Below are 27,593 nucleotides of genomic sequence, written 5' to 3' on the forward strand. Positions count from 1 at the left end.
CCTGAGGGAATTTACCGCAGATTAGAAAACCGGCTTTTACTGACGAGATGCGCATAACGATCAGCCGATCGTGATCGAAGCAGCCCTACTTTTGATTAAATAAAAGCAAAATTTGCTTTAAGTTGTCTGCTGTTTGTACTTGTTGCTTTCCTTAAGTAGGGGGGAAAAATAGGGAAAAAATCGGAAATCGAATTAAAAAAAATAAAATTTCAAGATCAACTGTAAAAATAACAAATGTTACCTCTTCCCAACAGGGAAAACCACCAACAATCAAGAATCTCACACACACAAACACTATAATTTGCTGTTATACTCCATTTAACTCCATATACAAGCCAGAACTACGACTAGCATTGCTAAGAAAGCGAGACAGTGACTCTCCTTTTTACGTAGGCTTCGAGAGTTTACTCGAAATACTAAGATTCTTTTGAATTTTTACTACTGTGTAATTGAGAGTGTTCTAACTAGTTGTATTACTGTGTGGTTTGGTAATCTCACCTTGAAAGAGAAGGCGGCTTTGAACAAAGTGGTTCGCTCAGCCAGCAGGATCATTGGCTGCACTTTGCCGCTCCTGGAGGTTACATATAAAGCTAGACTCTTGAATCGAGCTTTAAAACTTGTTAACGATGCCTCAGGCCATCCTGCAGGGACCTTCTTTGAGATGCTTCCCTCATGAAAAATTTTAAATCTAATGCTGCACAAAAACTAAAAATGCATCAAATCCAATGTTGCTACTAATCTTTGACATGCCCAAGACTGTTATAAAAAGTAAAAAAAAAAAAAAAAGAAAATCCAGCCACAATTACATTTATATTGAAAATAAGTCATTTTGTGTTTTTTTTTTCCCCCAAATCAGTGACATCATTTATGAACTTGGCAATTAAAGAGTTACGATCTTGGATTTTTAAAAAACTTTTGGTAGTTTTGATCAGGACTGAAGTTGATTAACAGATTTATGCAAAACAAATAGAAAAAAAATATGAATCTGATACATTTTTACAGCAGTTTAATTGAGTGGATGTTTTCATCCCGAACATACCGATAGGGTAGTGAATTTGAACAATCCACAAGGTTTAAGCAACTTAATTAACAATAATTGTTCATAAAATTATTTTAAATATGTTGTTTTTTCACAGTCATGTATTTCCAATGCTTTGAATAAACGTGCAGTAATAATTTGCTCGATTGCGATATCTTGAGGCCTCAGTAGAGAAGCAAAAAGCTTTCGAGACTGCACATATGCGTGCTAGCTGTATCAACCTAAAATATGCTTTAACGCAATTTGAGCATCATAGAAAACATTCATGTTCACTTCAAGGTCACTTCAGATTATGTTGTTGATTTGAAATCACTGAGTCTGTGCGCTCTGCTTCTAAAGGCAGAGAGAGAGAGAGAGAGAGAGAGAGAGAGAGAGATAGAGATAGCTTTTTTTGGCTCACTCTTTTCTTTTCCAAATTTGACAAGTTGCAAGTAACAGAAAAACATAAGCAATGTTTGATCACGGCCGGGTGTTCTCCAAGTAGGGCTGCACGATAAAGGGAAAAAATTACATTGCGATATTTAATTTTCCTGCCATATATATTGCGATATGAAATCGAATCCAATTTTTTCTTACAAACATAAATGGGGTGAGCACACTTACATTCTCATTTTAAATGATTTAAACATCAGAGTATTATTTAAATTAGAGTAAATTATTAGTTTGTTACTTTAGGATATGGTTTGAATTTTTAACATTAACTAACTTGATCTTACCACGAGCAATACTTTTGTTACTATATTTATTAGTCTTTGTTTATCTTAGTTTATAAAAATGCAGCTGTTCATTGTTTGGTAATGTTACTTAAATACTGTACAACTTTTGATTTCAACAATGAAGGCTATAGCCTAAATATTAAAATTAACAATGTTGTAGAAGTGTAGTTTAGGGAATAGTAAGTGTTAAATAATGTAGTTAAATAGTTTAATAAATATAACATTATTGTAAAGTGTTACAGATTTTTTTTATACACTGATTCAGACGTCTCGTGAGTTCAGTGTTGGACTCTGAGTCAGTTGTTTAAACCATTCATTAGATTGAATCGGTTCAAAGGAATCATTAGTTCGCGAATCAGACGTGTATGGCACGCATTGTGTAATTATCTCTGCAGTTAAGGATATCGCACAAGATTTGACAACACAGAAAAACATTTCATCACTGGATAGTTTTTTTGGTGTTGTTGTTCAACACCATCATGTCAAATGATTTTGATTAATTTGCGTGAGGGAGAGAGAGCAAGACCGCTCTTGTGTTGTTTGAAGTCGGTGAAGGTGAGCGTGCGGCCGGGACTCTCTCGGGTGCGCACGCTCTCTTTCTCTCTCCTGTTTAACTGACAGGACTTAAAAACACATGCAAATGATAAACTTTCACTTATGATGGTTAAGCTGTGCAATTAATCCGCGAATCACATTCATCAAGGGCCGGGGAGAAGCTGGCCCCTACGGTTAATGAATAATGGATCAACTACGACAGCCTACATCACACATCCAGCGATGTGACTAACGTGGATTTGTACATCGCGATATTGATGCTTAAACGACACATTAGGGCTGGACGATTATGGCCTAAAATCAAAACCCTGATTAATTGAACATTTTACCTTGATTATGATTAATGAACGACTGATTGACTATCAGCAGTTATTTTATCTATGTTCGTAACATTTCTTACTAGGGTAAGGTATCGTTTGAATTTTATCGATTCCGATTCTTATCAATTCCTAGTTTCGATTCCAATAAGCTAAAAAATCCAATATAAAAAAAAATTAAGTAAAAAATTTAGATGTCAAACATTTTTACAAAGCATTCTGTTGCAGCTGAATAACATGAACAAAAATAAGCAGCCTACAAAACACTGCAAGAGGAATTTTGCCTGTGATTTAAAAAAAAATACTATAGCAAAAACAACTAGATTAATATAAATTTCAAATATTAAAGTGTTAAAGACAAGTAATAAGAAAGGAACAAAAATAAATCAATTAGCAATATCATAAATACAACTAAACTAAATTTCAGGTACAGAAACTGTAATAAGTTTAAAAACACTGCATAGTTTTTATATAAATATTGATCAATCAAGTATAGTTATTAAATATATTCAGTCAAGATCAGTGAATGATTTTCTTTTGTTCTTTGATTAACATTAATGACAGGCAGCACGTTTATTAGGCTGTTGTCTCTTTAAGCAAAAATACAGTACATGTGTTTTCGTTCACGTAACACAAAAACGGCTGTGTTTATGATGATATACTGATGTAGTTTTCTGTATCGTAGTTTCGACTCGGAACAACCTTTTCTACAGTTAAAATACACAGAACAGTCCGAGAACGGCCACAAACCGGGAACCCGCAGCGCAACCGCCGACCGCTGCTCTCTTTGCACGCGCTTGTGCTTCATGTGCGCTGCACACAAACATGACTAGTTTGCTTTGACAACTAGTTTCTGTGTTCCTCTGTGCGCGCGATCTTCATAGCTACTATTTATATGAGTGTTCATGCCACAATGCAGCTGCGCGAACATGGTAGCTCGATATAAGAATACACATCCATTCATCTAAACGCTTGAATGTCCAAAGCATAAAAGAAATACAATTTACAAAGTTTAGTGAAGACTCAAGGCTCACCGCTCACGCGCCATCAGTATGTGTTGAACCGGCATTCACCTCCATGTTTTGCTTTTATGCCACTGACTGGAGAGTCATGTGGCTACACGGGCGCTAGTATGCTTTTAAGGGGGAAGTGTTAACAGGATTAAAAAAACGAAATAACCAACATGGGAAAATGACGTCGCTTAGAGGTTATGAATTTTGGTTTTGATTATTTTTCGATTAATTGTCAAGCCCTACGACACATCATGCAGCCCTATCTCCGAGTCCGATGACTCAGATCACACTGGTATTACACACAATGTTAAACAGACATGGGACCCAAGGTAACAGATTCGGACCCGACCCGGGCCCGGCTGATCATTTAAAATATAGACTCGAACCCGTACAGGTCGACAGGTCTCGGGCATCTAGTTTGATGGATTCATGCTTACAGATTATAAAATCACTGTTAAAATATTTAAAATCACATTTAGTCATAGTTTACCATATTGTTGTTATAGACGTGTTTGTTTTTACAATTATGCCTGATTATGATTGCAATGAAACCTGAAAATTACATAAAATCCTAAAAAGAGATAATCTGCATTAAGTATTGTGTCACTTATTTCAATTATCTATATCTGCAACAAAATGTGTGAGCACATACGTGTGTGTGTGTGTATGTGTGTCTGTCTGTGTGTGTAAGCATGCTTATTGAGTATTAATATACTAGTTTAATAATCATTTATTTTCAGTGTGTGTGTCTGTAAGCATATTCTCCATACATCCAGGTTGGCCTAGACCACCTTAAATGCCTTAATGTGCTTGAACCACGGTAATCGCTGCTTGCAGCTATATTTATATTTAAATTTACTGTTATAAACACCGTCCACTGCACTTATTGTTATTCTTCAAAACTATGTATCTCTAGCAGCTAATGCAATAAGAAGAAATGCTGATTTCTATGTTTTTTCCATTTTTTTACTGTGGGCACTCTTATTTGTCACTGCCCCAGATTTTGTATATTTCAACCAAAATCCATTTTGATTACTACTACTTTCATACTAGATAATAATTATCTGTAAGGACTCACCTGTAGACAGGTGTCACATTTATATGGCTTTTCTCCACTGTGTGTCCTTTTGTGTCTCTCCATATGGTACTTCTGTATAAAGCGCATGTTGCACTCGTCACAGCTAAACGGTTTCTCCCCTGTTAAAAAATAAATAGATAAAAACAAACAAATAATTAAATAAACCTATCAGCACCACCTGTTTATGTCTTGTTAGTCAGGGAGAGAGGTAAGATGACTGTCTTTATTTTTTTCTTTTCTTTTGTTAGGTAATTTATCTGGGTTTAAACTTTAGAAAGCCCCTGTTTTGTTTGTTATTTTGGCCTGGCCCTCTCCTGACGATTTGATTATTTAAACTTGTTTTGTTTGTTTGTTGATCATTTGTTTGCTTTATAAATATTTGGATACTTTTTATCTAAATAAAAGAAACATTAAGTAAGCGTACTTCTGCAGTTTTCTTGTGTTACAAGGTGTAAAGAAAAAGGTGTTGTGTAGCCTTCTGGATCTAACTTGATGAGAGGTATTTAGAGCTGGGATAGACGGAAAGGAGTTTTCTCACATTTATTTATTTATGTTACAACACTTGTTACTCCCCCTTGAAACCCCCTAGACCAAAAAAAGAGGGGAACGTAACAATTGGGGGCTCGTCCATTGCATTGTATTATCTGTCTTTTTTTTTTTTAAGTGCTACTAATTTTTTCCCGTGACAATTGGCTCGCCCTTACTAATATTGTGGATTTGTTACTTGTTTGCAAGCAATTCTACTTTTGTGAGTACTACTTTTCTTGATTGCTGGCTGTTTTCTTCTTTGGGTTAAAGAGGAAAGTGTGTTAGGGGATTATAAAATGGAATTTGATCTGGTCTCGTTTACTCTTGCGCCGTCTATTGAAGTCTTTAATCGCTGTAGAAAGAAAGATCTTATTCAGATAGCAGAATTTTTTAACATCGTCATTATCAAAGAATCTACCAAACAAGTCATTAAAGAAGAGTTGTATGACAAATTGGTAAGCGATGGAATTTTGCCGAGACCTAGTGATAATAGTGAGGTGGTAGAACAACGCGAAGCCACAGCAATTAAAGAGGTGGGTAGTTTAGGTCAACCTGAAACTGAGGCTATTGCTTCTCAAGACCCTAGGTTAACACTGAGGTTAAAGGAGTTAGAGCTGGAAATAAAGAAGCAAGAGTGTGAAGCTCGGATGATTAAATTGAGAACCGTTGAAGCAGAGACTGAAAGGGATATTAAGTTGCAAAAATTGGCTTTAGAAGCTCAGCGTGCTGCTCTACAACCAACCCCTTTTCTGCGTACCAGCACTTCAATTTCCTCTCCTACATTGACAGCAACTAGTCCTTTGTCTCAGGGGGTGAGCCATGTGTCTACTACAGTATCTTTTGACCCCAGTAGATATATTAAACTAGTACCACCGTTCAGAGAAGCGGAAGTAGATTCCTATTTTGTCACATTTGAGCGAGTCGCAGGAAAGTTAGGCTGGCCAAAAGAGATGTGGGCCCTATTATTGCAATGTAGCCTCAGTGGAAAAGCACAGGAAGTTTGTTCTGCTCTTCCAAACGAATTTTCTCTCGACTATGATCTAATTAAGGCAGCGGTTTTACGTGCATATGAACTTGTCCCTGAAGCATACCGGCAAAAGTTTCGGAGACATGGGAAAACAGCCAGGCAGTCTTACGTAGAGTTTGCAAGGGAGAAAAAAAATCCTCTTTGATAAGTGGTGTCTTTCTAGCAAGGTAACAACTCTGTCTTGGCTTGACGAGTTTGTATTAACGCATCGTACTGTTTTTGCTGCAGCACGGCAGCCAAAATGTGCCATGCCATATGCAGTCGATACGCTGAATGCAATGCCTCATGTAACCCGCCCTGCTAGAACTGAAAATTTCATGAAAGGTGCTCGTAAATTTAAACCTGCAAATAGTGAGAGACGAGAATGTTTTTACTGTCTAAGCCCTGAACATTTGATTGCAGACTGTCACCAGTGGAAGCAGAAGGGTTTTAAAACTAAAAGTGTAGCACTTGCTCAGTCCTTACCAAAATTAAGCCCAGCTGACGTAGAAAGTTACCAGCCATTTCTTCTAGAGGGCATGGTTTCTATATTCCCTGATGCTGAGTTTAAGCCAGTGGTTATGATTAGAGATACTGGAGCTTCGCAATCCTTCATTCTCGAGCATAGTTTACCATTTTCTGCTGACACGTACACAGGATGTGATGTGTTGGTGCGAGGTATTGAGATGTGTTGTGCTAATGTACCTTTGCATACGGTTCACTTAAAGTCAGGTCTTGTCAGTGCAGCTGTTAGGCTGGGTGTCCGCAAACAGTTACCGGTAGAAGGTATTGACTTAATCATTGGGAATGAATCCCTTCAATTAGCAGGTGGCGAAGTTTTTCCCTCTCCAATTGTGTCATATACCCCAAGTGTCAAGGAGCAGTCTAATCTTGTTACCTTGTATCCTTCAGCATTCCCTTCATGCGCAGTGACCCGTGCACAAGCACAAAAATTCAAAGAGGTGGTGGATCTTGCTGATTCCTTTCTTGTCCCTGACATTACCCCATGTGAGTATACGCTGACTACAGAGTCTGAGATTACACCTGATCCCAGTTCGGAGTTAAAAATTCCCTTAAAAGTGAGTCGAGAACATTTGATAACAGCACAGAGAGAAGACCCAACGCTGGCTAAGTGTGTTAAAGCTACAGATCTTAGGCGAATGCCTAATTCTGGGGTAATGTATTTCTGGGATCATGAACTACTGATGCGTAGATGGAAACCAGACGAAGATGATGAGAACTGTCAGTTGGTGCAGCAAATAGTTTTGCCTTCTGGCTATCGAACACATGTATTGAAGCTGGCTCATGAACATGTAATGTCCGGTCATCTAGGCGTAACGAAGACCTATTATAGAGTTTCCAGATACTTTTACTGGCCTGGTATAAAGTCTGCTGTATCTACCTTTTGTAAAGCTTGCAAAGTTTGCCAACTTGCAGGAAAACCAAACCAACAAGTTCCTGTTGCTCCTCTTACGCCAATCCCTGTGATGTGTGAGCCATTTGAATGACTGATCATCGATTGTGTGGGCCCATTGCCCAAGTCCAAGGCAGGACATCAATACATGTTGACTATTATGTGTGCTGCAACACGCTTTCCTGAAGCAGTTCCATTACGCAACCTGAAAGCCAAAGCAGTTGTGAAAGAGCTGATCAAGTTCTGTTCCACTTTCGGTCTGCCAAAAGTAATCCAGACAGACCGTGGTACAAATTGTACATCAAGAATGTTTGAACAGATTCTGAAGGAGCTTGACATAAATCATCAATTATCTAGTGCTTACCACCCAGAGTCACAAGGTGCGATTGAGAGGTTTCATCAAACTCTTAAAACAATGCTGCGCAGCTACTGTGTTGAGACGGGAAAAGATTGGGATGAGGGTCTCCCATTTCTTCTGTTCGCCGTGAGAGAGACGGTACAAGAGTCTCTAGGATATAGTCCAGCTGAACTTGTCTTCGGTCATGTGGTGCGTGGACCGTTAAAATTGTTGAACGAGCAGCTGTTGACTGAACACCCAATACCAGTAGCTATCCCTGACTATGTCCAGACTTCAGAGTGTTCGTGAAGTGGCAGTTAAACACCTTGAAACAGCACAAGGCAAGATGAAAGCACGTTTTGACCAGAAGTGTGTTAAAAGATCTTTCCAGCCTGGTGATTCGGTTCTAGCTTTGCTACCCACTCCTGGTTCTGTGTTTCAGGCGAAGTTTAGTGGTCCCTACATTGTCAAGAAGAAAGTGAGTGACACAAATTATGTCATTGATACACCTGACCGTAGATGTAAAAGCCGTTTGTGCCACATCAACATGCTGAAAAGGTATGTGACTGCACAATATGAAAGTGAAATAAAATGTAATAAACCTACAGATGAAATGAACTGTGAGACGGCAAAAGTGTCAACAACCGCTGCCGCTTTGGTTACCAACTATACCATGGAAGAAGACGGATTGTGTAGCAGAGAAGTGCAAATTTCTTCCACACGTAGGGGTGTGCCGGTTTCAGAATTGGTGATGACTGTTATGACGTGAGTCAAATGTGACGGTTTATAACATAACCGTCGGGGGGTGGATGGGGGTTGTTCTTGGAGATAGCGGGTTAACTCTGTGTCAGCGTGCGCTCTGATCGGTAAAGAGGCAGAGATTTCAGACCTCCGTTTATTAAGGAGATCTGTCACAAAACTTCACAAAACACAAATCATCCTCGCCAACGTTTTTTGAGCAAATTTCAAAGCTGCACCCGCCCGCCATCCGATGCAATGCTTTGCTGATGCGAGCTGCAAAAAAAGCCATTGCCATTTGCGCATTAGCTCCGCCCACTACCGGAGAAACTGGTATGTCTTCTGCTTGTTCGAAAATGAATATGAATAATTCTAAATGAACTCCATTATTTTGACAGTAGAAGACAACAAAGAATAGTTTACATATAGCGTGTTGTTTAAGCGTGGTAAGACTCTCGCTCTCTCTCTCTTTGCATGTGTGAGAAACAGCGCTATCAGTAAAGTGACGGTGAGTCGTGCGCCTTCACAAAGAGTTAACAGAGCATCAAATACAGGTGCGCTGTGCGTCCATTGAGATGAACTGAAAAAGTTCAGATCGCTTGAAGGAGAGAGAACTCTGAAGCTCAGATGCTGAAATTAATGCAAGCGTCATGCGCTTCAGTCTATGTAGTAAACAAACCTGCACGTCTCTGCCATTCATTAATTCACACAGAGACGCGCAGAACACGGATTTATATTTTAAACAACTTTTGCGGCTTAACATTTACAAATACTGGTCCATATGGAGATTTGATTTGATTATTTTATGCTAACTTTGGCAAATTCCATGACTGTCCAGATTAAAATGCAACTTTCATTTTCATGACTGGATTTCGAGATTCCGTCCTCGTTTTCTGCTTCGCGGAAATCATAGAGCAAATTTCAAAGCCTCACCCGCCCGCCATCCGCTGCTTGTTTTGCGGTCTATGCCGATGCAATGCTTTGCTGATGCGAGCCGCAAAAAAAAGCCATTGTCTGTTCTAGAAAGGATGCAGCAAATATATTTAACGCTAATGAGGCATAGGCCTACGCTGAGTTTCATTTACGATGAGATGTGCTCTAGTTCACAGTGCAGTGCAAGTGAACGCGGCGCGCTGGTGCTTCCATGTCACGGTTATCATTGTCTGCTATATTAGCTTTTTATTTATTAAAATACATGCAATTGGTTGATGAAACATTTATTAAAATTAAGATAAGATTTGTACAAAACGAAATTCGTTTTTAAGAAAAGTTTTCTACAAAGCAAAATTTTATGAAGTGGTAAATATCATGTCTGACGATTTACAAAACTTCATTAAGTGGAAAAAACCATGTCTCCCAATATATTGCGCATCTTATGATCCTATCTAAAAAATGAAAATAATTTTTGCTAAAAAATGTTTGTAAAAAAATATTTTAATGACACGGTTTTGGCGGTTATAGAGTTCTAATGACGGTGTTCAACTATAACCGCCGGTCTCACGGTTATATACTAACCGTCACACCCCTATCCACACGGTTACAGAACTCTGCCATTCTACATAACCTCAAGAGTTACCATGCTCATCTTGGTGAAAGTCAAGCTAAGGAACTGACTGATTTACTGCATAAATACCCTAGTCTGTTCTCAGATGTACCTGGTAAAACTGCAATGTGTTCCCATGACATTGATGTTGGAAATGCATCCCCGATCAAACAGCATCCTTATCGAGTCAATCCCCAAAAGCGTAACATAATGAAGGCTGAAGTGGAGTATATGCTGCAGAATGGATTCGCTGTGCCCAGTCAAAGTCCCTGGAGTTCGCCCTGCCTCCTTGTGCCAAAACCGGACTCCACCTATCGCTTCTGCACTGACTTCCGTAAAGTCAATACCATAACTAAAGCTGATTCCTTCCCGCTTCCTAGAATGGAAGATTGTGTAGACCGGGTGGGTAATGCAACGTTTGTAACGAAGCTAGACCTCCTGAAAGGATACTGGCAGGTACCTTTAACTCCACGTGCATCAGAAATCTCAGCTTTTGTCACTCCAGACAATTTTCTACAGTATTCAGTCTTAGCTTTTGGGATGCGAAATGCTCCCGCCACATTCCAACGTTTAATGAATAATGTGTTGGCAGGTGTGAAAAATTGTGAAGTGTATTTGGATGACGTGGTTATCCATTCACATACCTGGACGGAACATCTTTCTACCCTTGAGAATGTTTTTCAGCGTTTTGCCGATGCCACATTGACCTTGAACCTTGCCAAATGAGAGTTTGCAAAAGCAATGATTAACTACTTGGGGAAGCAAGTGGGGCAGGGAATGGTGAAGCCTGTTGAGGCTAAAGTTGCAGCTATCCTAGAGTACAAGATTCCCTCTAACAAATGTGAATTGCGCAGGTTCCTTGGGATGTGTGGGTATTATCGTGTTTTTTGCCCAAACTTTTCCTCCATTGTCTCACCACTAACTGATCTGCTAAGTACTACAAAGAGGTTCATCTGGACACCCAGTTGTGAGTATGCTTTTAATGGAGCAAAAGACTTACTCTGTAGTGCTCCGATACTCAAAGCCCCTAAATTTGATGCCCCGTTTATGCTAGAAGTTGATGTCTCTGCTACAGGAGCTGGTGCGGTCCTGTTGCAGGAAGACAGTTTCGGTATAGAGCATCCGGTTTCGTTCTTTTCTAAGAAGTTCTCAAAGTGTCAGCAGAACTATAGTGTTATTGAGAAGGAGGCGCTAGCAATGTTGATGGCACTACAGCACTTTGAAGTGTACCTAGGTGGTAGTGTTGAGCCAATAGTAGTGTACACTGACCATAACCCGTTAATTTTTCTTGAGCGCATGTCCAATGCAAGTCAACAGCTTATGCGATGGTCTCTCACAGTACAAGAGTTTAATCTTGATATCCGTTACAAAAAAGGCTCCGAAAATGTTGTTGCGGATGCGTTGTCTAGGTCATAAATGGTTTAATTTGATTACTTTTTTTTTTTTCTCTCCAGTAATGTGAGTGAATTGGTGTCTTGTTAATTATAAATGACCATTGTTATTTATAATCTTAACGGTGGGGGTGTTACGTCCTGTGACGTAGACTTGCGGTTGTATTGTGCTGGTGAATGTGTTCACTTTTTTTTCTTTTATCTCTTTCTCTCTCTTTCGTGCAGCACTCCAAATCATCCGCAGCTGATCTTAATCAGTAGGAGCGTGGCTTTTCTGCTGACAACCTTTATAAAGCAGCAAAGAGACTGTGATCGACAGGAATCCCTCTCCAGCTATCCCAGACAGAGTTGTGTGAGCTGTTGTTGAAAATAGAACTTATATTATGTGGTGAAACCTGTTGTCTGAGTACAACCATTTAGACTGTGTGAGTTTAAATGTTTAAACCGTGTAGGGAGACGGGTGCCAATTTATGTGGATTATAAATCCCTAAACTTTTCTCCTGTTTATGTCTTGTTAGTCAGGGAGAGAGGTAAGATGACTGTCTTTATTTTTTTCTTTTCTTTTGTTAGGTAATTTATCTGGGTTTAAACTTTAGAAAGCCCCTGTTTTGTTTGTTATTTTGGCCTGGCCCTCTCCTGACGATTTGGTTATTATTTAAACTTGTTTTGTTTGTTTGTTGATCATTTGTTTGCTTTATAAATATTTGGATACTTTTTCTCTAAATAAAAGAAACATTAAGTAAGCGTACTTCTGCAGTTTTCTTGTGTTACAAGGTGTAAAGAAAAAGGTGTTGTGTAGCCTTCTGGATCTAACTTGATGAGAGGTATTTAGAGCTGGGATAGACGGAAAGGAGTTTTCTCACATTTATTTATTTATGTTACAACACTTGTTACTCCCCCTTGAAAACCCCTAGACCAAAAAAAGAGGGGAACGTAACAGACAAAAGTAAACACTCACCGCTGTGGATTTTCTCATGCCGTTGCAGCAGATACTTCTGTATGAAGCTCATATTACACTGACTGCACCTGAAAGGCCTCTCACCTGCACAATAAGAAGTAAATCCATACCAGAAATACTGTTTGAGCCTGAATGTCTCTGCTCTAGTGAAGTTAACAGTAAAAGCTGCTCACCTGTGTGAATGAGCACATGTCTCCGTAGATGATACGAACTGCGGAAGGCTGCATTGCAGTGTTCGCAAATATGTGGTTTAGAGTTGGGAGAGAGGGGCCCAGCATCACCATCCAGCATGAGTGACTAAAACAACAAGTAGAAAAAAAATACATTAAAACACTGGCATCTATTAACTACCAAAATGAATAACTCACTTTTTTTAGCCCATACATACATGTGTGTATATTATTATGTCTCAGGTTAATGTTGAAATAAAAGTTGGTAAATAAATGAACACTTCTGTAGACAATTACATTTCTGCTTTTGACATATGCTGTCATACAAGAGAGTCTAAAAATAATGTGTATGATCCATTTGTAACAGTTACATTACAATGTTTGCATTTCAAAAGTCTACAAACTAGGGCTGTCACTTTTTATTCGATATTCGAATATGCATTCTGAAACAACTCATTGATTTAATCTATTAAAATATATTATTAAAATAGTTGTCAACTAATTTAGTCATCAATTAGTTTCTAAACAACTTTTATTTGCCGTAAGCAGCTCATTTTGTGCATATTTTAAATCTGCGATGACCAAAGTGTGGCAGTAATGAGCCACCGCAGGTTTTATTCAGCCAGTACAGCAGGAGAAGTATTGAATAGCCAATAGCTGGCCTCGTTTTATGTCACGTGCTTCCTGAACTGCGTCTGCAGCAGGCGGTAAGGAAGTCGACCGGAAGTTGAAGTCGGCCGCGTGCCGCCATCTTGTAACAGAACTTCACTTTAGAGTTGTGACGTTCGCGAACGAACCGATTCTTTTGAACGGCTCATAAACATGAACGATGGGAGCCGAGTCGCGGCTGGAGAGGAGCCGTTCTTTCTATCGTTCTTTTTTCCTATGCGTGTTTCACACAGATTCATACAAATGAGCTCCTCCAGGAGACAGAACAGTTATAGGGGGAGGGGCGCACCCAGCGCAGGCCAACCCTTTATAGCGTAATGATATTAGTTATTAGTTGTGCATGGATTTACATTGCATTTTGTGTTCATTTAAAACTTATTTTAAAATCATTAAAAATGTTATTTTGTGATACTCTACTTGTATAGAAATTTTTCACTAAAAGCTGTTTTCCACAGACATTCATTGCAGCCCACTTTGTTATTGTTCATTGACTTGAAGGGGCTGATGTCCTATTTGCAAAGTTTACAGTAGTAATAGTATGTAGTATGTAGACATTTCCATTTTATTTATTCTAATTTTATCTACTTTAAAAAAAAAATAGTTTTCTATCAAAATGTTCTTGTGTGATAACAATGTTCTTGTGTGGAAGTGTTTGTAGTAAAAGCTGTTTTGCACAGAAATTCATTGCAGCCGGCTTTGTTTTTTATGTTTATTTGTGAGTAGGTATTGTATGAATAACATAAGTCAACGTAGTTTTACACACACACACACACACACACACACACACTTTGTACTAAAGGTAAATCAAAATAATGATGTCACTGTCTAAGCAGAGGGATTTGTGCAACCCTATGGAATATAGTCGACACATGAGAAATGAGGTAATAATCAATATTTCAGAATAATTCAAACTCAGATATTGGTGTGTGATATCTGAGCTTTAATTATTTGACTACAAATCTCACCTCATAATACCTCCCAGTGATTATTTCCAGGATAAACTGAGATGCTCCCAAGCTGGCTTCTTAAAACTGACTAAATATTTAAAAAGAGCCAAAAGAGCCGTTCTTTTGAACAGCTCTTTGAAAGGAACGGATCGCGAAGATCCGGATCCCCTCAAAGAGCCATAAATCCCATCACTACTTCACTTGCGTTAGCATCCCATTGACTCCCATTCATTTTGGCGTCACTTTGACAGCGAATAACTTAACATGAGGCGTTTAAAGACTCCATTTGTCCATTAATTATTTCTAAAGAATAACTTTTATAATGTATTAAAGGCTCCATTACCTTGTATCTTACTTTATGTAAGATACAAGGTAATGTATCTTATTTAAAAAAAAAATAGGCTAACGATTGCTTAATAACCAGCGACTCTCTGTCGCACAGTAGAGAAATTACCCTATGGACAGGAGGAGAAGCTCGCAGGCAATCTTTTACTGTCTATGAGGCTATCGGGGGCGACGTGGAGGTATAAAAAAGTCAAAGGAGATAATTAATCAGAATACTGTTTGTATTCTGTTCGCGCCAGAAACGGAAGTGCTAAAAATAGCTAAAAATGGGCTTCACTTGTCTCAATTGAGTTCCAATGGGGTCGCTGTGTCAATTTCTTTTACTGAATATGGTCCGCAGCAGCGAGATGGTGGGGACAGATGGCAGTGGAGTAAGCATGAGAAAGAAAAAGAAAAAAGCGGAAGATAAAACTATTTGAATGAAGTCATCCAAAGTTTGGGAGAACTTTACTTTGAGCCTTCAAAAAAGAAGGGTAACCTGTAAACTCTGTACTACTGAACTAACTGTTTAAGACTTTTATTTGTGCAGATTCTCCAGTACAATGTTGTTTGCAAATGTTTAGTCATTTAAAGCTGATAACATTGCTTTTTAAAGGGGTGGTAAAACACGGTTTTTCGAAGGCTTGATTGTGTTTGTGGGGTGCACTGTAACATATGTTCATGCTTCGTTTTTTAAAAAAATGCATTATTTTTCATATATTTTACCTTTACTCTACACTGCTCTGTCCCTCCTTGTAAAACGGTCTGATGGTTTCCGGGTTCTATGAAGCCAGTCCCACAAAAATAGCAATGGGCTCAGATTGGTTAGCTGCCCCAGTGTGTTGTGATTCGCTAACCGACTAGCGAATCACAACACACTGGGTGTGTTTTTCGGTAACGTCATGCCCCTTACCTTTACCAGTAGTCTGTGCTTTGGGGGTATTCGAAACAATGGCGTCAATAAAACCATACCAATTTGAGCCCGAATCGGACCCAGAAAATTTTGATGAAGATGATCGAGCATTTCCTGTTCAAGAACGGCTGTTAAATGACGTTTCAGAATGTTATGTTTTTTATTGTTGTGATCTAATACTTTTTTAGATACGCTGTTATTTAATTGTACTAATTATAATAGTTGATATTGAATTTATAACAATAATAAGTGTTTGTCTATTAACAAAAGTATTCAAGAACCTTTTTTATTTTAAAAAATATATATATTTTATTAGGTGTACATGTAATAACTGTGCAAAAATGCCAAATGAAGAGGAAAACATCTGCTGCAAAGAAATACAGAAGGTAGTGTAATAAGCTAGTACCAAAATTATGCATAACGTGTTAATAGTTCTGTATAATCCTTTTTTCATATTTAAAAGATGAACATAGGTTAATTGTACAGTATGTTCTCATTGTCTTACATTACTGTTTAGGTTGTAAAACGAATGATGGAGGTTCCAGACCCTCCTAAATATATGGTTGAGCATCCAGGTTTTGAACCAAACTGCTTAAATCCGTATACTTTGCAAAATATCAATAATATTTAGAGCCGACTATGGACCAGTGAGACGCAGAAATGAGGAGGAGTAAGTATTTATTAAATTTAATGAAATTATGTTGTGTAAAATAATATAAATAAAAAACAAATATATATAAATATATATTTACACAAGACATGTTATTCAAAGACAAAAATTAAATCAAAATATCAATTTTTATCAAACATATTTTCACATCACATATACAGGTTTCCAATATACCACTGGTTTTATACACAATATTGAGGTTTTCTGTTCCTGCCATAGGCGCTTCCGTTATCTGGCCTATCGCAGCTTTGTCAGCTGGTGCTGGGGCTACCTAGGACGTAGTGTGAGGGTTGTCATCCCCTCATGTGTTGTTAACCGGATCCGCCTACAGTTTCCTGATCCAGCGGGACAGTATGTTGGGTTCCGGCCACCCCTCGACTGAATCGTGACACATGCTGGGCAATCACCTCTTCTTTGGAAGGTTTTTCATACTGTGATGACAGAGGAGGTGGAATGGGGATTGCATGCAGCTCTTCCGCATATGGCTTGGGGTCCACAAAGACTTTATGTAACAGAAGGCTCATAAGGTCATCGACATAGTCTGTAAAGAACAGAATACTGAGTCCCTCTATGGGTTTATATAATTACTGATAAATAATCTACCTTTGTTTTATAATTAACATTTGTGTAATATTTATAAATATTTTTTGTAAGCTTATATTTATTTCATTATAGCTTTTGTTATATTATTGTTAATAAAACATTTTACAACTTACTGTATGTTGGTTCTATTTTCACTGGCTTTGCTGTGCATTCCCCTTTTTTGGACTTTGGAAAAACGAACTTATACACAGCCTGTCCTTCAGTTGTTGTTGCCTGCTCACGGTTAGCATTTTCATTATAGTGCATTGCTGCAAGATACAGCCTGTAATCAGTGGACAATCCATAACATATGAAAAGATTAGTAAACTGTGTTGTGACAAATAAACAAACAATTCAGAATAAGAGACAAATGTTCAATCAATGATTATAATGGTTTCTTTCTTGCAAGAAAGGCTCACAGTCGCACAGTCAGTCAAGAGAATGTGAGAGTGCTCGCCAAGATGGGAGGCTCTCGATCTCTTTATATCTCTGCTACTCATAACATAGATAACATAGGGCCACAGGCAAGGCTCCTAACCTATTTTACCTGTTTCTTCCTTATTAGGAAAGAACATTATTTATTATAGGGAAAGATTATTAATATTAATAAAATAATGAATAAAAAAAACATTTCCATAAAAATTGTTAGGAACAATGTTTATAAATATTTCTGAACATGTCAAAGATTATTACCTGCACAACATTCCTATGAAAGGGAAAATCACGTTCTTTGGGGCAAAACGCAAAATCAGACTGTGGAAAGCCTCCATTGATGACGTCTGAAAGTTGTGGCTGAGCTTTTCTATATCCTTGAGAACCCTCTTGTTGTATAATAGCTTTTCCACTTTATGGAGCGCTATTGATCCTGTAGCCAAACAGATCAAATATGAAGAAAATCTCAAAATTTTACTATTTTACTGTCATTCTATTGTCATTTGTCTCTCTATACAGTCATACCTGGTTGGAACCATTTTTTTGGATCCCTGGAAACTTTGTCAGGGTGTTCACACTTGGGGAAGAGGTGGTTCTCATGAACATGTACATTTTGTATGTGGTTCTGCAGTGAATTCCACTTCGCCACCTTTTCTGGCCCAGACTCAGAGGAAATCGCACTCCAGTAAACATGGTTTTTGATGCTGTGCAACCACTTTTTCAGCACCTCGCAGTCCTTCATTTTTGAAAGTTTGTCAAGTTTCTTAGATAAACCTGTACAAAGTAAAAGCTTGGTTGTACAATCATTATTTCAAGAAAATCTAATTACCCCAAAAATATAAATGTACAAGTTAGGTTTAACAATTAACTGAATAAGTATCAATTAATAATACAAAGATAAATAATTACCTTTCTCAAAGTGCCACACGTCATAGAACTGAGTGATATTGCGGTCCCTCAGGTATTTCTGAATCTGCGGATGGCGATCGGTGACGATGTAGTCAACAGCTAAACCATGAGACTCCAGCTTATCGAGACAACGCTTCAATCCCTCCTTTTCCATATGATAACTTCCACCAACCTCATTGCTCTGTTGTTGGGTACACAACATTTCAAATGTATAAACAGAGTAAAGTATAAACAATAACAGATAAAAGAAAATGTAACCTTTTTTTAAATGCTTAATTACTAACCTGAACTAGTTGAAGATCCAGAATTTTGTTGGTTTCCATGTGCATAATGGTGTAGCTGCCAAATTTTGCTGAGTGTCCTATTGTAAACATCATAATCAGATATAGAACATTACTGAGAACATCAGTATCATAATATTTTAGGAGAACTCAAAGACTATAAAATAAACGGTGTGATTTTTTAAAATATACTCTAAATGTACCTGGCGTGTCAGCACGCATATCTCCAGCCACAGCAACATTTCCTCCCTCTTGCAGCTGTCTTATAAGATTCAGTTGATCTTGGTTCCACTTGTGTATTATGGTAGGCTCAATGAAATTCCTGGCATGAATCCTAAAAGTTACGAAATGCATCATCTGGAGCTTCATGGCTTTGAAAATCTATTAACATAGAAATCATACAGTACATACATACAGAAACAACACAGTATTTTTTTGTGAATTTTATTGTAAATTGTAATACCTTCTCTAGTTGTTTAAAAGATCCACCGGTAAAATACGTTGCAGCAGACAATAGCAGGTTTCCAAGTGGGGTACTCCCAACAATGGGCTGGCTCTGCCACTGTCTGTAGTAGTTACACTTTTCACAAAGCTGGGTGAATGCAACAAAAGTCCCCCTTCGTCTGCTCTGGACAACACACTTTGTCTTACAAATTGGACAGGACACAAACAGCTCTCGAAGACAGCTTTCAAAAACAATGTATTTGTTATCGCTGTGGTCGGGCTGTGGATCTATCCTAAGGCAATATAAAAAGAATAAATATTAGGAAGTTGCTTTCATGTTTTATATATATTTTTAAACACAAATGTATTAGTAAAAAAGTGCGTAAATATGTATTTATATCTTACGCCAATTCTGATTCTTCAGTGACAACAGAATCTGGGTTATATGTGGAATCAGTGGGTTCAACATTTAATTCTGATTCTTCTTCCTCATCTAACACCAGACGAGGTCTCTTACTGGGCCTGAAGACTGAGCCCCTTACTGGTGTTGAAGACAGCTGCACATCAGGAAACATGTCAGTTGTTTGGGTGCCCACATCATGACCATAATATGTTGCCTGAATGCCTACAAGTACAAAAAACAAAGTAAAAATACAATTACTCATAACCATCGGTCATGCTATTACAATTTTTTTTACAGTGATAAACATAAGCCACTTTCTAATACACATACGTTTCAGTAGCCGGTATGACAATTATAATAAAAAAAAGACAATATGTACTAGAACTGCATATGATAAAGTAACACAAACACATTTAATGTCTGTATTTCATACCTTTGCTCCTTAAGTGGAAACTGCTCAATGTACCCATTGAAAGTTGTGTGCCCACTGATCGCATCTTCGGCTTTATCTCTGTGGCTACAGTTTCGGTCTCTATAGGGTCTGACTGACATCCAACTTCATGAAGTGTAGATGTAGTGGGGAGCTCTTGGGAACTCGCACCCTGCTGAGATGTTGTCTGTAAGAAATAATGACAATATGTAATCAATGATCAAATTACAGCTTAAAACATACATTTGACATGTAAAAATAGTAAGAAAAAATTACTGGATAATAATCATTGGACCACAAAAAATAAGCTTCATAAGCAAGATTTTCATATAATTGTTCTGACAAATTGTATTAGTCCTCAAAGGGATTTTTTTGATTAAAGAGTGAAGATCTATAGTAATCGGTACTGAATGGAATCGTTACTTTTGTATTTTTAGAACGCTTATAACCAAATATCTGTCGCTATAACTATTAACCAAAAACATTGGCTTTAATATAGTAGCCAAATCAAACACAGAACCATGTTTAGCATGCCTGCAGATAAACAAACATGTAGATAAACAATACATAAACGCTCTAATCAAAGAATAATATACACTAATTCCAAGTTCGTTGTTGAGATTAAGAAAAAAAGTTCGTAACGTTAGGGTGTTTGTCGCATTAAGTATGAATAAGCATTTAACTAACTGGTTTGCAGAGCCAAACAGCGTTGTTATTTGTTCACTTCCTTGATACAACGCACAATTAGCAATACAGCCAATAGCAATACAAACCAATACAGTAAAACACATCGACGAAAAATAAGTCATACTTACAGCTTGTGGCCCGTAAACAGCTTCTGTTTTTAAAGTTGGAACTGCTCCATCTTTCAGGACAAGCCTTTGGGCGAATCCTGCATTGTACTCGCGAAGATTGTGGAAGCTTTCCTCCGTAAAATGTGCAGCACAGAGAGCGAGATTTGGGTAATAATTTTGAGGGACCGAGTTAAAAATAAATTTTAACCATTGATCCCTAACTTCCCCGTCCCTAGGAAGGCTGAACAAAGTGGACCTGCAATCCGGATGAAAATAACAGCGTTTCGTCGGCATCGCGGCAAAAATACTCCAGCATACAACAACTCTTCTCAATCTCCACAGCAATATAAAATGGCCTCGCCCCCCACCTAATCTATTATTCTCGGAGGAGGGGTTTATGTAAATATTGGGCTTAGTGACGTCAGCAACCCTGAAGGAATGTCGTGTAGTCCCTACCGGCCGTTTGCTGTAGTCCTTAGAAATGGATTTCTTTAAAAGCAAATATCTCCCTTTGCTTAAAACTTTGAACGTTGTAACTTTGCAGATGTTGTTTATGCTCAAACAGGAAAATTACACACTAGCTAAAGTTAGAAAAGTGAAATCATGTTTTATCACCCCTTTAACAGTTAACATTTAAAGATTTACAAACATGTTCTGTGATCAGTTTACCAGTTCATAATTCAGTCTTGCAGCCTAATTATGACTGAATGAGAGAGGTATTTCACACAGCAGATTTTTTGTGTGTCAATTTTTTATTTTTTATTTTTTCTGGATGACCTTCTGATGGATTTTACTTTAAAATGTGAGTTCCATTCAGGTTTCATGCCACTGGCACTTTATTCGAAGGATTATTTACAATTTCACAGCATAAGCTATAAAGCTGTTTCCAAGGTATAAGTTGTGTGTTTACAGGAAAAAAATAATAAAATGCAATGTACTGCAAATTTATTGTGTTTTATTCTTATTCTTCGCGAAAATATTTTCTGAAAGATTCCTTAATAAGCTTTGTTCGGGATGTTAAACTACTCTAGGAGCCCTAAAGACTGCCATGGTGAAAACATTATTTGAAATCTCCTTGTGAAATTTCCTAGAGTATGGGTCAGTGTTTGCCAAAGGATTACTAACACAAAATAAAACAAAACTCCAGGTATATTTTTGATGAGGATATGACAATGCAAAATGGTTTAAATCTCTAAAAGTCTATGTTGAATGATAAAGACCCTTTGTTAATAATTTAATTGGAAAAAAATGGGCAAAACTAAAATATCTCTAAAATACAGTCGTGGCCAAAAGTTTTGAGAATTACATAAATATTGGAAATTGGAAAAGTTGCTGCTTAAGCTTTTATAATAGCAATTTGCATATACTCCAGAATGTTATGAAGAGTGAACAGATGAATTGCATAGTCCTTCTTTGCCATGAAAATTAACTTAATCCCAAAAAAAACTTTCCATTGCATTTCATTGCTGTCATTTCAGTAATCGTCTTGTTAACTCAGGTGAGAATGTTGACGAGCACAAGGCTGGAGATCATTATGTCAGGCTTATTGGGTTATAATGGCAGACTTGACATGTTAAAAAGAGGGTGATGCTTGAAATCATTGTTCTTCCACTGTTAACCATGGTGACCTGCAAAGAAACGTGTGCAGCCATCATTGCGTTGCATAAAAATGGCTTCACCGGCAAGGATATTGTGGCTACTAAGATTGCACCTAAATCAACAATTTATAGGATCATCAAGAACTTCAAGGAAAGAGGTTAAATTCTTGTAAAGAAGGCTTCAGGGCATTCAAGAAAGTCCAGCAAGCGCCAGGATCGTCTCCTAAAGAGGATTCAGCTGCGGGATCGGAGTGCGACAGTGCAGAGCTTGCTCAGGAATGGCAGCAGGCAGGTGTAACAGCATCTGCACGCACAGTGAGGCGAAGACTTTTGGAAGATGGCCTGGTGTCAAGAAGGGCAGCAAAGAAGCCATTCTCTCCAAAAAAAACATCAGGGACAGATTGATCTTCTGCAGAAAGTATAGTGAATGGACTGCTGAGGACTGGGGCAAAGTCATATTCTCAGATGAAGCCCCTTTCCGATTGTTTGGGGCTTCTGGAAAAAGGCTTGTCCGGAGAAGAAAAGGTGAGCGCTACCATCAGTCCTGTGTCATACCAACAGTAAAGCATCCTGACACCATCCATGTGTGGGGTTGCTTTTCATCCAAGGGAGTGGGCTCACTCACAATTCTGCCCAAAAACACAGCCATGAATAAAGAATGGTACCAAAACAACCTCCAACAGCAACTTCTTCCAACAATCCAACAACAGTTTGGTGAAGAACAATGCATTTTCCAGCACGATGGAGAACCGTGCAATAAGGCAAAAGTGATAACTAAATGGCTCAGGGACCAGAATGTTGAAATTTTGGGTCCATGGCCTGGAAACTCCCCAGATCTTAATCCCATTGAGAACTTGTGGTCAATCCTCAAGAAGCAGGTGGACAAAGAAAAACCCACTAATTCTGACAAACTCCAAGAAGTGATTATGAAAGAATGGGTTGCTATCAGTCAGGATTTGGCCCAGAAGTTGATTGAGAGCATGCCCAGTCGAATTGCAGAGGTCCTGAAAAAGAAGGGTCAACACTGCAAATACTGACTCTTTGCATAAATGTCATGTAATTGTCGATAAAAGCCTTTGAAACGTATGAAGTGCTTGTAATTATATATCAGTACATCACAGAAACAACTGAAACAAAGATATAAAAGCAGTTTAGCAGCAAACTTTTTTGAAAACTAATATTTATGTAATTCTCAAAACTTTTGGCCACGACTGTACATAAAAATTAATCGATAAATCGAAAAAATAATCAACAGATTACTCGATTATCAAAATAATCGTTTGTTGCAGCCCTAAATCGAACACAATGTGAAATATCCGTAATCGAACTATAAATAAAATATCTGGTTTTTAAAATTCCATGTGTAGCGCATTTTTTACAGTCTATGATTAGACCATTTGTTTTTTATTTTATTCTTTGCCATCTTATCCAGTAAAGGGCACTCCAGATGTATTGTAGCGTAGGCCCATGACCAAATCAAGCGAATAATAGCTAGTAGCCAGGCACGTCTGTGCGCTCCGAACACGTGTTCTCCACCACGGGGAACATTGTAAATAAAAAGAGAGCCACAGTGTGCCATTGAGACAATTTCTAGAATCACGCATGACTTACAGCGCTCTTCTCCAGATGCGCTGGTTATTGTGAACGGGGATTTTAATCACTGCACTCTCTCCACCACCTTACCATCTTTTAAACAAATGGTGACGTGTCCTACGAGGGGTGATAATATTATTGACTTGTTCTATACAAATGCTGAGGATGGATATGTTGCTAAATTGCTTCCTCCGCTGGGTAAAACAGACCATAATTTGATAAATTTGACTTTAAAATATTCAACTGTGATACGCAAACAGCCGATTACGTCAAAGACTGTGCGCATCTGGTCAGATGATGCTTGTGAAACACTAAAGGGGTGTTTTGAATGCACCGACTGGTCTGTGTTTTTTGATGGAGACAGTGATTTGGACAGTATCTCTGACAAAGTGACTCGTTATATTAATTATTGTGTCGATGCTGTAATTCCGTGTAAACAAATCAAAATCTTTCCCAATAATAAACCATGGGTCACCAGAGAAGTTAAAGCTGCTATTAATAATAAGAAAGCAGCCTTTTATAGTGGTGATAAAGAAAGGATTAAAGTTGCCCAAAGAGAGTTGAAAGTCATCATCAGACAGGGCAAACAAAAATATAAGGACAGTGTTGAAGGTAAAATGTCCATTAGCAACACACAAGGTCTATGGAATGGTATGAAGTGTATTACTGGATATGGGACTAGTAATCCCAGTTTATGTAAATTGGGTATACAGGCTAATGATGCCAATACTTTTTTTGCCAGGTTTGATGAATGTGATTTCTCTTCTGTACATGAGAATGTCCTCTCTGATCTTATGCAGAGCAGTTCTGAGGACTGTAGTTCAGCTATTAATCTTAGTATGGAAGAGGTTCGTCAGCAGTTAAGGCGTTTTAAACCAAACAAGGCAGAAGGCCCCGATGGTGTACATCCACGTACTTTAACCCTTTCGAGTCGATTAACGCATATATGCGTTTTGAGTCATTTTCTCCTGATAACCCCGAAAAGAACTTAAATTACACTCTCAGTTTTAATCGTACAGATAAGAGCAATACATCAATCGAATCTGTAAAGGGTCTAGTTTTTTTTGGATACAGACATAATAACAAAAAACCTTTGTGCACTAATAAAATAAAGATAACAAACAAGGTGCGCTGTTTACAGTCTTTGTTTCCGCTGATTGTCATGTACAAACATTTCATTAAAATGAACTGTAACTCCGTGAATACTCAACGAAGAGACATGAGAGAGATATCTATAGAAAGCCTGGAATGTCTACTTTTAAACTAAACAAGTGCTGCCGAAAACTATTATAATATTCTATAAAACTATATAAAATATTCTGAGATAAAGTAATCCATATGAAAACAACGCAATGTCTGTTTTTCATATCTCCCTTCATTATATTTAATGTGACCACGCCCCCGTGCTGAACGCGCTGTTCAGATTCAAACTGAAGCGCGCGGCTTGAATACGCCCACACAGAAGAAGAGGCAGCGAGACTGTTCTACAAGTTTTTATTTTATTTTACTGTTTGCTTCACGATGAGAGGACTAAGACATAATGGTGGTTGAGGATTTGAGAAATAGATTTCCTCAGAAAAAAGAATTAAGCACTTTATTCAGCAGAGATCATAAACATGAGTAAGTCTCTTTTTATTTATTTGTACTAGTTTTCACATAATGTGTAAACATTTTACTAGTTAGACTTTTTCCAAATACTTTTTCCAAATTATAATTCCTGACTAAATATATAATCAAGTGAAACATTATGAAGTTTCAATAACAATATACAATACTATACCATTCAAAAGCTTGATGTAAATAATATAAATGTGACAAATAGAGATAACTCTAACAAATGTAAAAACAATGCAGTTCTTTCGATTTATTCCCCCTAAAAAAAACCTGACAAATACTATCAGCTCTTTTCCACATTAATAATAATAATGATGATGATGATGATAATAAATGGGGTTTATTTGGTAAAAAATAAAATTGTTAAAAGGATTTCTGAAGGATTGTGTGACTGAAGGATGCCAAAAAATGTGTTTGAAAGTCAGCTTTGATTGTTCCTAATAAACTGTTTAACTGCTCCCCCAAGTGGATATTAAATTATGTTGTGGGATAATTAAATATATTCTTAATAAACTACAAACATAAAGTTATATACTTTTATTTTGTTCTCACATTCTTTCTTGTAAGTCCTCCCTCAGTGGCACAGTTGAATGAGAAGCTCATTATGCAGCTCATTATGCAGGCCTTTGTCTTCTCAGGTGTAAATCACAATGATATTCATGGTAGTTGACGCCTACTCGCATATGACTTTTACCAACAAAAAGTGTTTTAGAAAATTTAAATCAATATATTATTTTCTGTGAGTGAGTAAACAAGATGATTTTCACATCATTCAGAAAGAAAAATTCTAGGCTACAAGCTCCAGTTCTCAACTTTTCCGGCAACCAATTTTATGTATGTGTTTTATTGCCTTATTCAAGTGATTTAACATTTTTAGTTTTTCACTAAACCATGCATAACATTTTTTTTCTCAAAAATACAATCATGTACATGCATGCATTTTACATATTATTATAGCCCAGTTTGTGCTGATTACAGTGATATTAGACTTTACCCATTTAGATATTTATAAGAAACTGAAAAAAGCACAAATGTCAGGGCATGACAAAACTTCTCAAGGCCCCAAAAATACCCTTAGACTAAAGAGGGTTAAAAGTGTGTGATGATCAGCTATGCTCTGTCCTTTCACTGTTTTCTTTGTCTCTGTCCTCTGCTAAAATACCGGTTATGTGGAAAACATCTTGCCTTATTCCTATTCCTAAAAAAGCAAAGGTGTCAAATAGTCTTGCTAATCTGAGGCCTATAGCTCTGACATCACACATTATGAAATGTTTTGAGAGGGCTGTACTTGATTATCTGACTAGGCAGGTGTCTGCTTTTCAGGATCCCTTGCAATTTGCATATAGGAAGGATGTGGGGGTAGATGATGCACTAATATTTATGTTACATAATATTTAGTCATCTCGAAACTACTGGTAGTTCTGTTAGAATCATGTTTTTTGATTTTTCGAGTGCTTTTAATACTATACAGCCACATATTTTAGCTAACAAATTAATTAATTTTAAATTGCATAATACAGCTATTGCCTGGATTTTAGATTATCTGTTATTACGACCACAGTTTGTTAGGTTTTGTAACAAACAGTCTGACATTATTTTAACTCAGTGGTTTTCAACCTGTGGTCCGCGGCCAGGTGGGCCGCCAATTATTTTCTGTTCATTTCCAGTCCATTCTAGGGCTGTGCGATTAAAGAAAACGTCCTAAAATCAGACTGGGCATTTGCCTAACTCCTGGTTCACACACTGTCTGTGATGCGCCTTTTTTCTGAGCCAATGTTGACGGATCAGAGCGTTCTCACTGCGGTAAAAGGCTAGAAATAAAAACGTGCGAAAATAATTCATGTCTAACACATGAGCATAGAGTGAATTTGTTAGTGAACAGGATGCAGTTTAAGTGAGAGGAGACACGTTTTAAGTGTGCACACTCTCTCCTCGCAAAGCAGCGTGTACCTGAGCAAGCACGACTGGTTTTGTGACAGAGCAAAGGAAATCTGCTGCGAACAGAGAGATTCGCACTTGTGCATTATTTTAATGTGCTTTCGCGTTATATTTATGCGCTCTCACTGCTGACCGCATACACATACTGTATACACACTGCAAACACCTGAGGCACCGCTACAATTAATGAGCTCAATGAACAATGCATGGCAAAAAAAAAAAAAAAAAGTCCCTGTATACAGGATTTTT

General features: G+C 37.7%; 1 protein-coding gene and 1 long non-coding RNA gene across 9 annotated transcripts in view; one reads left to right on the forward strand and one right to left on the reverse strand.

Moving 5' to 3' along the window:
- The window catches only part of LOC127969346 (zinc finger protein 281), a 144,917-nt gene that overhangs the window by 71,249 nt on the left and 46,075 nt on the right, over nt 1-27,593 (reverse strand). For 2 of the 8 annotated variants that reach the window (XM_052571228.1, XM_052571227.1), the window contains exons 3-13: nt 20,623-20,857; nt 19,811-19,994; nt 19,380-19,599; nt 18,994-19,267; nt 18,734-18,911; nt 18,534-18,610; nt 18,250-18,430; nt 17,866-18,114; nt 17,602-17,773; nt 17,043-17,191; nt 16,328-16,867 (exon numbers count right to left, since the gene is read on the reverse strand). In XM_052571228.1, coding sequence (XP_052427188.1) covers nt 16,638-16,867; nt 17,043-17,191; nt 17,602-17,773; nt 17,866-18,114; nt 18,250-18,430; nt 18,534-18,610; nt 18,734-18,911; nt 18,994-19,267; nt 19,380-19,599; nt 19,811-19,994; nt 20,623-20,857 — 2,149 coding nt within the window. In that variant the 3' untranslated portion in view covers nt 16,328-16,637. Of the gene's footprint in view, nt 1-4,718; nt 4,838-12,633; nt 12,718-12,806; nt 12,931-16,327; nt 16,868-17,042; nt 17,192-17,601; nt 17,774-17,865; nt 18,115-18,249; nt 18,431-18,533; nt 18,611-18,733; nt 18,912-18,993; nt 19,268-19,379; nt 19,600-19,810; nt 19,995-20,622; nt 21,254-27,593 lie in introns of those variants that run through there. The other 6 variants (XM_052571225.1, XM_052571224.1, XM_052571229.1 and 3 more) reach the window with 5 other exon arrangements.
- On the forward strand, nt 14,647-17,041 carry LOC127969348 (uncharacterized). The gene is made up of 2 exons (XR_008156250.1): nt 14,647-16,326; nt 16,546-17,041. It is a non-coding gene; the product is annotated as an uncharacterized LOC127969348 (long non-coding RNA).

The sequence above is a fragment of the Carassius gibelio genome, chromosome B12 (assembly GCF_023724105.1).
Source record: "Carassius gibelio isolate Cgi1373 ecotype wild population from Czech Republic chromosome B12, carGib1.2-hapl.c, whole genome shotgun sequence".
In the NCBI taxonomy this organism is placed as follows: Eukaryota; Metazoa; Chordata; class Actinopteri; order Cypriniformes; family Cyprinidae; genus Carassius; species Carassius gibelio.